Source organism: Carcharodon carcharias, chromosome 3 (genome assembly GCF_017639515.1).
Source record: "Carcharodon carcharias isolate sCarCar2 chromosome 3, sCarCar2.pri, whole genome shotgun sequence".
NCBI lineage: Eukaryota > Metazoa > Chordata > Chondrichthyes > Lamniformes > Lamnidae > Carcharodon > Carcharodon carcharias.
In genome coordinates this window covers 49,149,410-49,166,432 of record NC_054469.1, presented here as the reverse complement: position 1 = coordinate 49,166,432, position 17,023 = coordinate 49,149,410, and the positions used below count along the sequence as shown (strand labels likewise).

Sequence of the window (17,023 nt, the reverse complement as noted above, 5' to 3'; positions counted from 1 at the left end):
TATACATTTTCAGTAATTCATCAATAACATTCCCTCCATCATAAAGTTAAGAGCCAGATGGTTCACTAACTATTCTACAATTCTAAGCTCATTCAAAACTCCTTCAATAATAAGCAGCACAGGCTAGCTTATGGCAGAAATTGGATAAGATCCAGCTTTGGGCTGAAGAGTGGCAGATAACATTGATGCTACTTAAATGCCAGTTAATAATTATCTCTATCAAGAGAAAAGCCTTCATCTTGCAGGAACTTCAGTGACTTGAGCGAATCCTGTACCACTGCATTCAATCTCTATAGGGAGAATTTTCAGCATGTTGGGCGGGCTGTACAGGAGCGGGCACAGAGCCGATAGCTGCCTGCGATCATTTCCACGCTGCCATTTTACGCGGGCGGGCCAATTAAGGCCTGCCCAGCGTGAATCGTGGCTCCCGAGAGCAGCAGGAAGGGGCAGGCGGCGGAGGGACTCCAATGACCACCGGGTCCAATGGCGAACCAGCGGCCTGTTTAAAAAACGCGCAGGCAGCCTTCCAAAGGCTAGCAACAATGGCGCACAGAAGGGTTCCCGAGAGCGCTCTCAGAGATCAGGCCAGGTAGGAGGGCAGGTCAGCAGGGCATTGTGCCCCCAGATTCTCTGAGGAGGTGGCAGCACAGCGAGAAATCATCATACCAAGGGATGGGAGGAGGAGGCCCCCCATATATTGAAGCGTGCCTGGGGGGAGGTGGCAGAAAGGGTCAGCGCACACGATGTGGTGCGACGCGCCTGGGTTCAGTGCCACAAGCAGTTCAATGACCTCTTGCTATTGGGAAGGGTGAGTACCGTTTTGGCATGGGTAACTTAGCACAGCAGTTAGGTTGCTTCCCCCCACCCCCAACTCAATGTAGTTACTGCATTGAATTATTAAAGGCATGTGGCCTTCGCTGGGTGGGCCAGCATTTATTGCCCATGTCTAGTTGATCCTGAGGGGGTGGTGCTGAGCTGCCTTCTGTACCTGCTGCATATGGCACACTTACACCTAACAGTACTGTTTTGGGGGCGACCTCAAGGATCTGTACCTTGGCGCTGTGCTGGAACGCCGAAATACTTCAGAGTCAGGATGCTGAGTGACTGGGAGGGGAACTTCCAGGCGGCGGGGCAGCCATCCATCTGCTGCCCTTGACCTTCTAGGTGGTTGTGCTTCCTCGCTTTGAAGGGTGATTCAGTGTGAGTGGCAAATGTGATGGAGGCAGCATCTGCGCAAGGGGGTCAGCACTGGCTGCTTGGAGTGAGTGTATGGCAGCTCCAGGGTCACGATTCACAAGAGCGCTGCAATGTTTCACTCAAGTGGGGGTGGCAGGGCTGCAATGGCAACCCAGGTACAGGGTGGACTAATCAATACACCTTTCACCTTTCAGGAGAAGACCGCACACAATAACGCTGAACGGATGTGGACGGGTGGAGGGCAGACCCAATTACTCATTCTCACCAGGTACGAGCAGGAGGCTCTCAAGCTGGAGAGATACCATTCGCACAAGTCTACTGGCAGTGGTGAGGTTGGGGTGCCAGTGGGAGGTAAGAGTGCCATGCACTGAGGTCACAATGTCTGTCATTGCAACCATTTCACTGTTGACTGTTTATTAGATTTAGCATCCAACATGGGTTTCCATTGATTATGGAAGGAGGATCGCATCCTGATCCAGGGACCAGGCATGCACATTAACAGTGGCATGGCTTCAACTAATCAAACGTCCTTGTTCTTCCTTTCAGCCTCATCGAGGAGGAGCAGGCCCACCACTGACACCTGAGGGCCCTGAAGAGATACAAGCACCAATGTCACACCATCTCAGCCAGGCAGGCACCAATGCCAATACCAGCACCTCGGTGGGGGATAAGATCATCGGCTATTGTCCCGGGGCACAGCGGTGAGGGCACATCACACTTGCTTGAGGTGCAGGCAGAGACAGAGAGTGCCTGTGGCACCGGCGGTTGGAGGACTGCAGGAGACCAGGAACATGCTCAGTTGGTGGTTGATGATGTGCCTTGAGTCATCCCTGAGGCAGCAGATGCTGGAAGTCCAGCAGGGTCTAAGGGAGGATCTGGCAGAGATACATGACGCAATGCATGCCATGGTCTCCGTGATGGAGGAGTCCAAGCTGAGCATCAGCAATGCACTGATCCTCATGGCTAAGCGCAATGCTTGCTCCATGGAGAGAGTAGCAACTCTCATGGAGAGGCTCCTCCAGGAGAACAATCACTGGGGATGTGCTCGGACCTGCAAGCCTTCACAGCAGCATTGAGCTCAGCTGGTCAGTGTCAGTGTGGGAGATGGATTGGGCACCCAGTATCCCAGCTAGGTGCCCATCCATCAATGGTGAGCAGGGAGGTCCAAAGTGACCTCATGCTGGTGCATGAGCTGCCTGTCATCTCTGCAGGCTCCTCTCCGGACGCTCCGGATGTGGGCAGCAGCTCCTCCGCCCCTCTGCCAGTGACCATGGCATCCGATGAGGCTGCGGTGACTAGGGAGATGCCAGCCGGGACACTGGCCGCTCCCTCCCAGGCAGGGCCATCACAGGCTCCATGGGCCAGAGGACACCCGCCAAGGTCATCAAGGCTAACAGGACAACAGAGTGAGCAGGCTGTCTCCAATGCCAGGGCCAATGAGGGGGGAGCACCTAGTCATAGCACTCGAAAACGCAAGAGTAAGGCACCTTAGGCACACCACGGGCTTTTCACTGTTTTCTGTTGCTCCGGTATTAGTTGCTTATTTATCATTGTGCAGCTCAACACCTCTAAATAAACTTTCATTTCTGTTTTGTTTTATGAAAACATTAAATACTTTAGTTCTGAACAAGGCTCAGGATGCTTCATTACTTCTGCAGGCGTACGGGAACACATGATGTTATGAGTGACTTGTTTGTCATTGACAGGGCACATAGTTAATGTTTCTAACCAGGCAGATGTTGCTCTCAAGTATCGAGTATGGAGCCTGCAGCCCTGGTTTGTGTTGGAGATCCATCTGTGGTGGGCTAGCTGAAGGATCGTTGGACCAAAGCCTCCAGGGTGTCCCTGCCGCCCTGGAGGTCGCCCGGGTCAGTGTCTATCCCCTCAGCTCGTCCTCAGACTCACTACTGGACTCATCATGTGCAACCAAAGCACCCACATCTACATCATCTTCCTCTACTGCGTCCCCTCTTTCCAGCACCAGATTGTGGAGAGCACAGCATGCAACCACTATCAGCGACACACAATCTGGGGGGGGGGGTATTGAAGTGCGTCCCCTGAATGGTTGAGGCATCGGAAGCGCATCTTGAGAAGACTGATGGTTCTCTCTACCACAGCCCTTGAGTAATCAAGGCTCCTATTGTACCGTTGCTCAGCCTCTGTTCTTGGATAATGGAGGGGTGTGATGAGCCACCTTCTGAGGGGGTAGCCCTTGTCACCCAGCCACCATCCATCCAGCCGGGCTGGAGCATTGAAGAGCCTTGGCACCTGGGAGTCTGAGGATATAAGCGTCGTGGGAGCTGCCTGGGTACCTTGCACAGAATTAGCATCCTATGGTCACACACTATCTGCACGTTCATGGAGTGGAATCCCTTCCTGTTGAAGGAGGCACCCGGCTCACCCGCTGGCGCCTTGATGGTCGCATACGTGTAGTTGCTTGCACCCTGGACATGGGGGAACCCAGCAATGGCTGCGAAGCCTTTGGCTCGCTCCACCTGCCTGGCCTCTTGCCAGTGGTAGTGAATGAAAATCAATGCATGCCTGAACAGAGCGTTTGTCACTAACTTGACACAACCGTGGACAGCTGACTGGGAGACTTCGCAAAGATCATCCACCGACCCCTGGAAAGAGCTGGAGGCAAAGAAGTTGCGGGCAGTCGTGACCTTTAATGCCACTGACATGGGGTATCCACCCACACAGTTGGAACTGATCTCAGGGCTTATCATCTGACAAATTGAGGTCACTGTCTCACTTGAGAGACAGAGCCTCCTTCGGCACTGTACCTCAGATATATTGAGGAGCTGCGTCTCCGCCTGTAAAAGCTGGCAGCAGAAAAGTGGCATCTTTTGCGACCCCTTTCTGCCTTGCACTTCATGTTCGCTCCGGCCCCCTTGTACCTGCGCCTGCTCTCCCAAAGGTGGCTCCCCTGGAGGCTGAATATGGACACCGGCCTCCTCCCCCTTCTAGCCCTCTCTTCCTCCTCAGAGGAGGTGTCTCCAGTGGACAGCGCAACTCCCATTCCCAGGGTAAGGGAAGGCTGCCTGAAACCTGCAAGGCCCCAAGAATGATGTTTACTCCAGAGTCCTGACCTGAAGCCTGTCATTCCTGTACAAGCAGCTCTGAAGAGATTTGAAGTTCTCCCGATCACACAAGCAAGTAGAAGTAAGTTTAAAAAGTGAATGTCGAACAAATAGCACTCGCGATCCCACTCACCCCTCTTATCCTGCCCATGGATGAGGTTTTTAAAAATGTGGCCTATCCACCTGCCTGTTGCGCCTGTGACCCACTCTGAAGATCGCATGGGCTCTGAAAATTCTGTCTATTAATGCCCACCCACCGAAATATCGCGATGGTGCGCGGTGATGTCGGGACACACGCTTGACGTCACCGCGCATCATTTTACGTGTCAGCCTGTCAGGCCCGCCCCCACACCCCGATGTCAAAATTCTAGCCTATCTTTCCCATAACCAGCACAATGAAGTTTTTTAATTCATTTATGAGATGTGAGCATCACTGGCAAGGCTGGTATTTACTGCCCATCAGATATATTGAGGTAGCTGCGTCGCTGCCTGTAAAAGCTGGCAGCAGAAAAGTGGCGTCTTTTGCGGCCCCTTCTGCCTTGCACTTCCTGTTGTTAGCTTCCACCTTGAACCATTATAGTGTGTGATGAAGGATTAAATGTAGGGAGTTCCAGATTTTGACCCAGCAATGATTAAGGCACATTATCGAATCAGGATGATGTGCAACTTAGAGGAGAACTTGCAGGTGGTGATGTTTGCATGTGCCAGTTGCTTTTATTTTTCTAAGTAGTAGAATTCCTGTGTTTGGAAGGTTCTGTTGAAGCAGCTGTGGCGCATTGCTGCAGTGTAACGTATATAGCATACTGAAGCCACCGTACAATGGTGGTGGAGGGAGTGAATGTTTAAAGTGGCTGGGGTGCCAATCAAGCTGTGTCCTGGAATATTGTTGCAGCTCTATTCATCCAGGCAAGTGAAGTGTATTCCATAACATTCCTCACTTGTGCCTTGTAGATGCTGGGTTTGGGGTGTCAGTTGGTGACTCAATTGCTGCAGGATACCTAGCACCTGAACAACTCTTATAGCTGGTGTATTTAATGTAGCTGCTCCATTTAAGTTTCTGGTCACTGGTGACCTCCAGGTTGTTGACAGTGAAAGATTTAGTGATGGTAATTTCACTGAATGCCAAGAGGGGAGGGCTAGATTTTCTCTTCTGGAGGTGACAATTGCTTGGCACTTGGGTAGCGAAAATGTTACTTCCCACTTTTCAGACAAAGCCTGGATATTTTTCAGGCTTGCTGCATGCAGGCCTGGATTGACTCATTCACCTGAGGAGTTATGAATGGAACAGAACCTGCGTCATCAGTGAACCCCAGTTCTGACCTTATGATGGAGAGAAACTGCAGTATATGCAACTGTGAGGTATCGTTCCACACCTCAGTGGCTGGATCAAGAGAATCATTAGCAGAGACTGGAAGCAGGCTACCTACCATGCCTCTTGCATTTCACCTTCACTTGCATTTTCTGCACATTCAAGATTTAAATATCCTGAATTTGAAGGTGTGCTTAACCAAATTTACAAATATTATGTACTACTATCAACTATATATGTCACTTTAAAAAAAATTCACATGGTTAATAAAGTGACTTACCATGGTTGACTGCAAAGCGAAGTTTTTGTATAACAGCCAGGTTGCCACTCACTCTATACAGACCATCAATGTTTAAGCCTGATGACATAACATGAAACAGCATAAGAATAGGCAAGCGTCTCAAGGACCAGAAACTCCTAGATAAATGGATCTGAATTGCTAAAACGCTATTGTCCAATGTTTCCAGAACACAATATTTTCATTCATGCAAAAAAAGTCATTGCAGTAAGATGTGATTTGTTGAAATTTATGCTAAAATTAAAGTTAGCACTGAGATATTGATACTGTTAGAAACAGTAACAGAAGCTTTTTTTTGCCATTTTGTACCATTACTTGAACAGGCGAACAATTTTGGTTACATAGAAAATATTTCGCAAACAATATGTCACAGTAGTCTTTCAAAAAAATCAAGTCTTAGAATATCATACCTTCTTTCTCCACGTGATCAATACACATCATCACAAATTTTGGTACAGTTGTGTTCTCTCTCTGACAAAGACTACTTAGATTACATCCAAACACTTGATCTGCATGAAAAAAATGTTAAAAGTAAACTCATTTGTTTTCACATAATGGCCCAGATTTTGTGTTAACAACAAGTGAGGTTAATAGTGATCGTTGCAATTAACAACTTAGACATCCACAGATGCTTAGTTAACTGTAGAAGTCAGGAAGTTGCTGTTCATGTTGCCCTGAATCTTGTCAAGCTTTACGATACAGGTATCTATCCTTGAAACGCAGCATGATACCTGAAGGGTGCGAAGTTGGGGGTACTCACCCACTAAATCTACCAGAAAAAATTAGGTCTTGTCTATTCAAGCATAAATTTATTTGAATGCATGGAATACTTAATTATTGAGAAACAACCCATCCAAAACTGAAAATTTACTTTTATAAGTATGGAGTCTCATTCCTTCTGATTTTTTTTTAACATTCATTTATGAGATGCGGGCTTTGCTGGCTAGGCCAGCATTTATTGCACATCCCTAATTGCCCTTATGAAGGTGGAGGTGAGCTGCCTTCTTGAACTGCACCCATAATGCTGTTAGGAAGCGAGTTCCAGGATTTGAATCCAGCGACAGTGAAGGAATGGTGAAATAGTTCCAAGTCAGGATTGAGATCAGTTTGGAGGGGAACTTCCAGGAGGTGGTGGTCGTCCCTTGTGTCTGCTGCCCTTGTCCTTCTAGATGGTAGCAGTCGTGGAGTTTGTAAGGTGCTGTCAAAGGGGCCTTGGTGAGTTCCTGCAGTGCATCTTGTAGGTGGTAAACACGACTGCCATTGTGTATTGGTGGTGGAGGGAGTGAATGTTTTTAAGTGGGGGGGCCAATCAAGCAGGTTGCTTTGTCCTGGATGGTGTCAAGCTTCTTGAGTGTTGTTGGAGTTGCACTCATGCAGGCGATTGGAGAATATTCCATCACACACTGACTTGTGCACTGTAGATGGTGGACAGGCTCTGGGGAGTGAGGAGTGAGGTGGTGACCTACTTGCAGCAGGATTCCTGGCCTCTGACCTGCTCTTGTTGCCACAGTATTTATATGGCTAGTCTAGTTCAGTTTCTGGTCAATGGTAACCCCCATATGTTGATGGTGGGGGGGTTCAACGAAGGTAATGCCATTGAATGTCAAGCGGTGATGGTTAAGATTCTCTCTTGTTGGAAATGGTTAGTGAAATTTAAAAAAATGCATTTTTAAAAACTTTTTCTTTCTGTCCCTTATACAATCTCTTAATCCCACCTTTCTTTCTGCAGATAATTTGATACTGAATTAAATATTCTAATTTACCTTTCCTGGTTTAGACATTGAATGACTCAGTAAGAATTCTTCAATCTGACTGAAGGAGGTGGAATTCCATTCTTTACACTCTTCACACAGGCCCCAGGCCCCATGTAGAATGTGCTACCCTATTTTGGTTGTCTGATAACTACAAATCACAGTGAAAAAAGACCAAAGAAAGTCTCTGGACCACTAAGTGCATGAACGCAAGTGTTGTTCATTTGCCACTGACTGGAAAATCTGGGCCAATACGTCTTTAAATAACATGCTTTGTATTCAGCTTTGTTGAATACTTATGTATACCATTGATTTAAAGGGGTCCCTTTGCAGTCATGATTCCTATGCCAAAATGCTTTTACGCTCCATATAACATTCTCAGTATACAAATACTGTACAAATATTTCAAGATTTTTTTTGAAAAAATAATTTTTTATTTAACAGTTGAGACGAAGGGAAAGGAGTGTGGAAATTGCAGAGGCACTGACCATAATTTTCCAATCTTCCTTAGATTCAGCAGTGGTACCAGATGACTGCAGAATTGCAAATGTTACACCTTTGTTGAGAAAAAAAAATAAGCCCAGCAACTCCAGTCCAGTCAGTTTAATCTCAGTGGTGGGGAAGCTTTTAAAGGTGATACTTTGGGACAAAAATTAATAGTCATTTGAACAAATGCGGGTTCATTAAGGAGAGTCAGCACGGATTTGTTAATTAAATTAGTTTTTTGATGAGTTAACAGAAAGGGTTAAGGAGGACTATGCTGTTGATGTGGTGTATATAGACTTCCAAAAGGCATTTGATATAGTGCCGCACAACAGACTTGAGTGAAGTTAGAACTCATGGAATAAAAGGGGCAGTAGCAACTTGGCTACAAATAGGCTCAGTCAGCTTAGTGAACAGTTGCTTTTCAGAGTGGAGGAAGGTTTTTAATGAGTTCCCCAGGGTTGATGTTAGGATCACTGCTCTTTCTGATATAAATTAATGGCATAGTGTACATGGCACAATTTCAAAATTTGCCAACAACACAAAACTTGGAAGTATTGTGAACAGTCAGGACGATAGTGTAAACTTCAAAAGGATGTAGACAGTTGGTGGAATGAGTGGACAAGTGGCAGAAGAAATTTAAAAGCACAATACTGCAGATGCTGGAAATCTGAAACAAAAACAAAAATAGCTAGAAAAACTCAGCAGATCTGACAGCATCTGCAGAGAGGAACAGTTAACATTTCGAGTCCATATGACTCTTCATCAGAACTAAGCAAATATAGAAATGTGGTGAAATGTAAGCTGGTATGAGGGGTGGGATAGGTAGAGCTGGATAGAGGGCCAATGATAGGTGGAGGCAAAGAAGAGATTGCCAAAGATGTCATCGACAAAAGGACAAAGGGGTGTTGATGGTGGTGATATTATCTAAGGAATGTGCTAATGGTGACATTAAGGGTAGAAAGCACGACAAGATGGTGCTAGTGGGGGTGGGGTAGGGGGGAAAGGATCGAAATGGGCTAAAAGGTGGAGATAAAATGATAGATTGAAATGAATTCAAAAAAGGTGGAAAAAGAAAAATATATTTTAAAAGATCATAAATTATTGGAAAAAGGGGGATCGGAAAGGGGGTGGGGATGGAAGAGAGAGTTCATGATCTGAAGTTGTTGAACTCAATGTTAAGTCCGGAAGGCTGTAGCGTACCTAGTCGGAAGATGAGGTGCTGTTCCTCCAGTTTGCGTTGAGCTTCTCTGGAACATTGCAGCAGACCAAAGACAGACATGCGGGCATGAGAGCAGGGTGGTGTGTTGAAATGGCAAGCAACAGGGAGGTCTGGGTCATGCTTGCGGACAGACCAAAGGTGTTCCGCAAAGCGGTCACCCAGTCTGCGTTTGGTCTCTCCAATGTAGAGAGACCACATTGGGAGCAGTGAGTGCAGTAGGCTAAATTGAGGGAAGTGCAAGTGAAGTGCTGCTTCACTTGAAAGGAGTGTTTGGGCCCTTGGACGGTGAGGAGGCGGAGAGTAAAGGGGCAGGTGTTACACCTTCTGCGGTTGCATGGGAAGGTGCCGTGGGAGGGGGTTGAGGTGTAGGGGGTGATGGAGGAGTGGACCAGGGTGTCCTGGAAGGAACGATCCCTGCGGAATGCTGCAAGGTTGGGGGGGGGGGGGGGGGGGGTTGGTGGTGGTGAAGGGAAGCTGAGTTTGGTGGTGACATTAGTCTGGAGTTGGCGGAAATGGCGGAGGATGATCCTTTGAATGCGGATGCTGGTGGGGTGATAAGTGAGGACAAGAGGGACCCTATCATGGTTATGGGAGGGAGAGGAAGGTGTGAGGGCGGATGCGCAGGAGATGGGCCGGACACGGTTGAGGGCCCTGTCAACCTCCATGGGTGGAAAACTTCGGTTAAGGAAGAAGGAAGACATGTCAGAGGAACTGTTTGGAAAGTGGCATCATCAGAACAGATGCGACGGAGGCGTCGGAACTGAGAGAATGGGATGGAGTCCTTACAGGAAGCAGGGTGTGAGGAGCTGTAGACGAGGTAGCTGTGGCACTCGGTAGGCTTGTAATGAATATTGGTGGACAGTCTATCACCAGAAATTGAGACAGGGAGTTCAAGGAAGGGAAGGGAAGTGTCAGAGATGGACCATGTGAAAATGATGGTGGGGTGGAAATTGGAAACGAAATGAATAAATTTTTCCAGGTCCACACAAGAGCATGAAGCGGCACCAAAGCAGCCATCGATGTACCGGAGAAAGTGTTGTGGGAGGTGGCCTGAGTAGGACTGGAACAAGGAATGTTCCACATACCCCATAAAGAGACAGGAATAACTGGGGCCCATACGGGCACCCATAGCCACACCTTTTATTTGGAGAAAGTGAGACAAGTTTAAGGAGAAATTGTTCAGTGAGAGAGCAAGCTCAGCCAGACGGAGGAGAGTAATGGTGGATGGGGATTGTTCGGGCCTCTGTTCGAGGAAGAAGTGGAGAGCCCTCAGACCATCCCGGTGGGGGACGGAGGTGTAGAGGGATTGGACATCCATTGTGAAGAGGCGTTTGGGGCTAGGGAACTGGAAATTGTTGATATGATGTAGGGCGTGAGAGGAATTGCAGATGTAGGTGGGAGGAGACTGGACAAGGGGAGAGAGAATGGAGTCAAGATAGCAAGAAATGAGTTCCGTGGGGCAGGAACAGGCTGACACGATCGTTCTGCTGGGACAGTCCTATTTGTGAATTTTGGGTAGGAGGTAAAAGCGGGCCGTCCGAGGTTGGGAGACTATGAGATTGGAAGCTATGGAGGGAAGATCTCCAGAGGAGGTAAGGTCAGAGACAGTCCTGGAAACAATGGCTTGATGTTCAGTGGTAGGGTCATGGTCCAGGGGGAGCTAGGAGGAAGTGTCTGTGAGTTGGCGCTCAGCCTCTGCGAGGTAGAGGTCAGTGTGTCAGACAACAACAGCATCATCCTTGTCAGCAGGTTTGATAATAAAGTCAGGGTTGGAACTGAGAGAACGGAGTGCAGCAAGTTCAGAAAGAGACAGGTTAGGGTGGGTGAGAGGCGCAGAGAAATTGAGATGACTGATGTCACACCGACAGTTCTCAATGAAAAGATCAAGAGCAGGTAAGAATCCAGAGGGAGGGGTCCAGGTGGAGTGAGAATATTGGAGGCGGGTAAAAGGATCCGTTGAATGGGGAGAGGACTCCTGTCCAAAGAAGTGAGCACGGAGACAAAGGCAGCGGAAAAAGAGTTCAGCGTCATGCCGGGCCCGAAATTCATTGAGATGAGGGCGTAAGGGTATGAAACGGAGTCCTTTGCTGAGCACTGAACACTCAGCATCAGAGAGAGGAAGGTCAGGGGGTATGGTGAATACACGGCTGGGGCTGGGATTGGAATACGGGATGGGGTCAGAGGGGTGGGCAGAGGGAGGGTCCTGGATGGGCATTAGTGTCAATGAGTTGTTGGAGCTTGCGAACCAGAGAATTGCGACCATACTTTGGGAAAGACGTAAAGGTATTAGAAGGGTGCAGAAAGGATACACAACAATGGTTCCAGGATGAATGTCTTCAATTGTGTAGATAGATTGGAGGAGCTTGGATTGTTCTCCTTGGAGAAGAGAAGGTTGAGGGGAAATTTAATCGAGGGATTCAAAATCATGAGGGGTCTGGACAGAGTAGATAGAGAGAACCTGTTCTTTGAGTAAGTAACATGTGCTGTGGATAAAGGGGAACTGGTGCAAGCACTGTACTTAAATTTCCAGAAGGCATTTGATAAAGTGCCACATCAAAGGTTAATGTGGATATTAAAAGCTCGTGGCATGGGAGTAACATATTGGCATAGACAGAAGATTGGCTGGCTAACAGGAAGCAGAGAGTAGGCATAAATGGGTCTTTTTCAAGTGGGAAGATGTAATGAGTGGCATGCCACAGGGATCAGTGCTGGGACCTCAACTGTTTACAATTTATATAAATGACTTGGAAAAAGGGATGGGTGGGATAGTTGCCAAATTTACCGATGACACAAAGAGGTAGGAAAGTAAGTTGTGAAGAGGAGATAAGGAGGCTACAAAAAGATATAGATAGGTTAAATGAGTGTGCAAAGCTCTGGCAAATGGGGTACAATGTGGGAAAATGTGAAATTGCCCATTCTGGCAGGAAGAATAAAAGAGAGGCATATTATCTAAAAGGTGAGAGATCACAGAGCTCTGAGATGCTGAGGGATCTGGATGTCTTAGTGCATGAATCACAAAAAGGTAGTAAGCGGGTACAGCAAGTAATTAGGAAAGCTAATAGAATGTCATCATTTACTGTGAGGGGAATTGAATACAAAAGCAGGGAGGTTATGCTTCAGTTATACAGAGCACTAGTGAGACCATATCTGGAGTGCTGTGTACAGTACTGGTCAACTTATTTAAGGAAGGGTGTGCATGCGATGGAAGCAGTTCAGAGAAGGTTTACCAGATTAATACCTGGAATGGGCGGGTTGCCTTATGAGGAAGGGTTGAACAGGCTAGGCTTGTATCCGCTGGAGTTGAGAAGAGGAAGAGATGATTTGATTGAAACATATAAGATCCTGATGGGTCTTGACAGGGTGGATGTAGAGATGATGTTTCCTCTTGCGGGAGAATCTAGAACTAGGGGTCACTGTTCAAAAATAAAGGGTCGCCCATTTAAAACGGAGATGAGGTAAATTTTTTTCTCTGAGGATCATGGGTCTTTGGAACTCTCTTCCTGAAAAGGTGGTGGAAGCAGATTCTTTGAATATTTTTAAGGCAGAGGTGGATACATTCTTGGTAAGCAAGGGGATGATAGGTTATCGGGGGTAGATACTATCAGATCAGCAATGATCTTATTAAATGGTGGAGCAGGCTCAAGGGGCTGAATAGCCCACTCCTGCTCCTTGCTTGTATGTACTGCTGGAAGGATCGAGAACCAGAGGGCACAGAATTTAAGGTAATTGACAAAAGATGCAAAGGCAACATGAGGAAAACCATTTTAATGCAACTAGTGGTTAGGATCTGGAATGCATGGCTGGACAATCGAGGCATTCAAAATCATTATCTGAAAAAGAAAAATGTGCAGGACGACAGGGAAAAAGTGGCTGGGTGGCATTAGCTGAGTTGCTCTTATAAAGCCGGCACAGACACCAGGGGCCAAACGGCTTCCTTCTGTGCTGTAACTATTCTGATTCTACGATTCAATGTTCAGAATGACCTACAGCACTGTGCTTAATACAGTGAAATTAAAAGATACTATAAATTAAAAGTACTAATTAAGTGAATAAAATAATGCTTTGGTTTACTTAATTTTTAAATTGTGATTTTTTTTTGTAAATAAAAAAAATCAGTGTTTTAAAAGTTTCATGTTTTAACATAATTAGAGCTCAGTAAATATGTACAGGAAACACAATGCCACTGACAGGAAGGACATGGATTATTTTGTTCACTCTGCTGAATTTCCTTGCTCTTATACAGGGTGGTCAGGGGAAGAGAATTAGAAGGAAACATAATTACTTCCTTGTGATGTGTTAAACAGCAGCTTTGGCAAGACCTACTAAAGGAGCTACTGTCTGCTTACATATAGAAGATGTAGGACCCCATGAGAACTTTATTGAGAGAAGGGGAGGAACAGATGAGTTGCATGTACCCATTAGAGACAATAATAAAAATCTAAAATTAAAAAAAACTTATCACTCAAATGCTTACAACAAAAATAACTGGGCTTCTTTCATTCGTTCATATATTCAATGTACTAGTACTGTGTCTTCAAGATAACTTTTGTTACCTTTTATATAGCCTTTGTCTCGGACTGCTTGGAGCGTTGGTCTTCGTGTCAAGAACTTCTTCAATTTTGTTTTCGCCTTTTTTTGATCTGCATTATCTATACTACTAGATTTGCTTGCTGTAACAAACAGAAACAAATAAAATAAAGCTTAAATGACAAAATCATAAAAAACACAAAATGATTAATTCCCATTAGGAAATGGCTGTAAAATTTTATTTGTTTTTATTAGAGAACAATGATAACACAAGGTTCTATCATTGAGAAAAGATAGGGTGACTGTTTATTGTATCAGTTGTGGCTCAGTTGCTAGTATTTTCACCTCTGAGTCAGAGGTACAAGCCCCACTCCAGAGGGTTGGCAAAGGTGCTACTAGGAGCCAAAGGTTTCCGACTAATTCTGTCTCAGAGGGCTTAGATGCTGACTTTGAGAATCCAGGCTACCAGAGAAAACTTGAGAACTAGACTGCAAAATGCTTGGTGCACTGTCAGCCTGCCAAAGAGCTTGCACATAATGTTACAGAAAAGGAAGGAATCCAGTTTCAACTAGCCTCAACGTTTTTCGCAGGCCATGGGAACCTTTCTGTCCAGCTTGGATCGGGTCAGCTCCATCAGTACTGCAGTGGAACCCACCTTAACAACCATTTGTGACAGCTTCAACAGCTTCCAAGGCAGCACAGAATGCTGCTACTGCTAAAAAAGGTTTCAATAGTGTCGCATCAGCCCTGCATCAATTCACTGGCAGAGCTCCAGTAGTGCAGAGGCTATGCCCCAGGAGAGTAGCCTTGGCATTATGACAGGAACACCTGTCCTCTCTAAAAATGACAGTATGTGTTGTCCCCTGCCAGGCACTCTGTCAGTGCCCTTGCTAGCATCACTCAGCCAGCCAGTCTAGACTGCCGCATCCCACACAGAGGCGAAGGGGCCTGCAAACACGTTCTCCACGCCCAGTGTTGCAGAGGGTTGCTCTCCAAGTCCATGTAAAGATGGATGCTCAACAGCCTTCCAACCTCACAATCTGTGGCTACTAAGGATTGGCTCAAAGATAATTAGTCAATTCTTTTTGTTAGTGCATTTATTTGTCAAATTTGTTTTTTGATCTGATTTGATGGCAGTATTTGTCTTTGCAGTGAAATGAGGGCAATCCCAATAAGTTTGGAGCGAAGTAAGGTAATCTGATGGGAATTACAAGAAGAGTGGTAAGGATTGTGGGTGCATTGTGGATTGATTTAGTTGTAGCACTCTTCAGTGCACTGGTCTCTGACAACTTGTGCAGCTAAGGCTCTCCCTCTTCCTCCTCTATTTGCCAATGTCAAGGTGATATTAAGGACTGGTTCACCTGATCACAAAGTTATGAAGCAAGCAGCAGACAATAACAAATCTGGCTACCCACTCAGGGGCATACTGCAAAGCACCAGTGGGATGGTCCAGGCAGCAAAAGCATTATTTCAGCTGGTCAATTGTTTTTTCAATGTTGTGGCAGTGGAACTCTCATGGTAGGAAAGCTCCGCAGTTGTACATGGGCTCCTGACAGGAGTCACTAGCCATGTCCAAGAGGGATACCTGTGAGAGCAGAGAGTGGGAAGAGAGGACTGAGTGCAATGAAGAATGAGTGCTAAGTTGGGAATATGGTGCAGGTGAGATATCTCTGGTAAGTTTTTCTAAAGCTTAATTTAGAAAAATAGTCAGACTCTGACTTTGAACTTTAAACCAGAAAGCTACTCAAGAAACTGCAGTGGCAGTTATCTATCAATCAACTGAAAGTGGTTGCCTGAATAGGTGTTAATTACTGGAGCAGGAACCTGACTTACCAGTTGCAACTTGGGTGCGTGTCACCAATTCTCTACCAAAGCAGACAGGTTTTGCTATTGCATAGAGTGAGATGACGAGGCCCGAGTGCGATGGGAATGAGTGCTGAATTGGGAATTTTGTACGAGTAGAAATTTAGTGTAGAAGGGGAAAGAGGTGTTCTTCTTTTGTCTCTAGGCTAGGAGACTTGCTTTTACATTAGCTGTGTAAATTAATAACTAATTGACTAATAAAATAAATAAGGTGAGACAAACATGGCAGGGATGGTGGCATGTCATGACTACAACATGTGCAAACCTGTGGAATGCATTGCAGTCCCAGGCAACCATATCTACAGTCAGGGTTTGCAGCTTGAGCAGCTTTGGCTTAGTGTTGTGAGCTGGAATCTGAGCTGCAGACATTGCAGAACAACAGGGATGGGGACGCTCTGTTCCAGGAGGCACTCACACCCCTATGGTTAGGCAGTTTTTTAAATGTTCATTCATGTGATGTGGGTGTCACTGGCTGGGCCTGCATTTATTGCCCATCCTTAATTGCCCTCAAGGAGATGGTGGTGAGCTGCCTTCTTGAACCACTGCTGTCCATGTGGTGTAGATAGATCCACAGTGCTGTTAGGGAGGGAGTTCCAGGATTTTGACCCAGCGACAGTGAAGGAACGGCAATATATTTCCAAGTCAGGATGGTGAGTGGCTTGGAGGGGAACTTCCAGGTGGTGGTGTTCCCATGTATCTGCTGCCCTTGTCCTTCTAGGTGGTAGTGGTCATAAGTTTGGAAGGTGCAGTCTAAGGAGGCTTAGTAAGTTCCTGAAGTGCATCTGGTAGATGATACACACTGCTGCCACTGTGTATTGGTCGTGGAGGGAGTGAATGTTTGTGGATGGGGTGCCAATCAAGCCAACTGCTTTGGTCTGGATGGTGTCAAGCTTCTTGGGTGTTGTTGGAGCTGTACTCATCCAGGCAGGTGGAGAGTATTCCATCACACTCCTGACTTGTGAATGGTAGATGATGGACAGGCTTTGGGAAATGAGGAAGTGAGCTATTCACTGCAGGATTCCTAGCCTCTCACCTGCTCTTGCAGCCACAGTATTTATACGGCTGGTTACTTCAGTTTTTGGTCAATAGTAACCCCCAGGATGTTGATAGTGGAGATTCAGCAATGGGAATGCCACTGAATGTCATGGGGTGATGGGCGGATACTCTCTTGTTGGAGATGCTCATTGCCTGGCACTTGTATGGCACGAATGTCACTTGCCACTTGTGAGCCCAAGCCTGGATATTGTCCAGCTCTTCTGCATTTGGACATGGACTCTTCAGTATCTGAGTCGT

General features: G+C 46.5%; 1 protein-coding gene across 4 annotated transcripts in view; it reads right to left on the bottom strand.

The window, feature by feature from the left end:
* The window catches only part of arhgap12b (Rho GTPase activating protein 12b), a 241,278-nt gene that overhangs the window by 21,474 nt on the left and 202,781 nt on the right, over nt 1-17,023 (bottom strand). For all 4 annotated transcript variants that reach the window (XM_041184245.1, XM_041184244.1, XM_041184246.1 and 1 more), the window contains 3 exons: nt 13,894-14,010; nt 6,295-6,393; nt 5,867-5,944 (listed from right to left, as the gene is read on the bottom strand). In XM_041184245.1, coding sequence (XP_041040179.1) covers nt 5,867-5,944; nt 6,295-6,393; nt 13,894-14,010 — 294 coding nt within the window. The remainder of the gene's footprint in view (nt 1-5,866; nt 5,945-6,294; nt 6,394-13,893; nt 14,011-17,023) is intronic.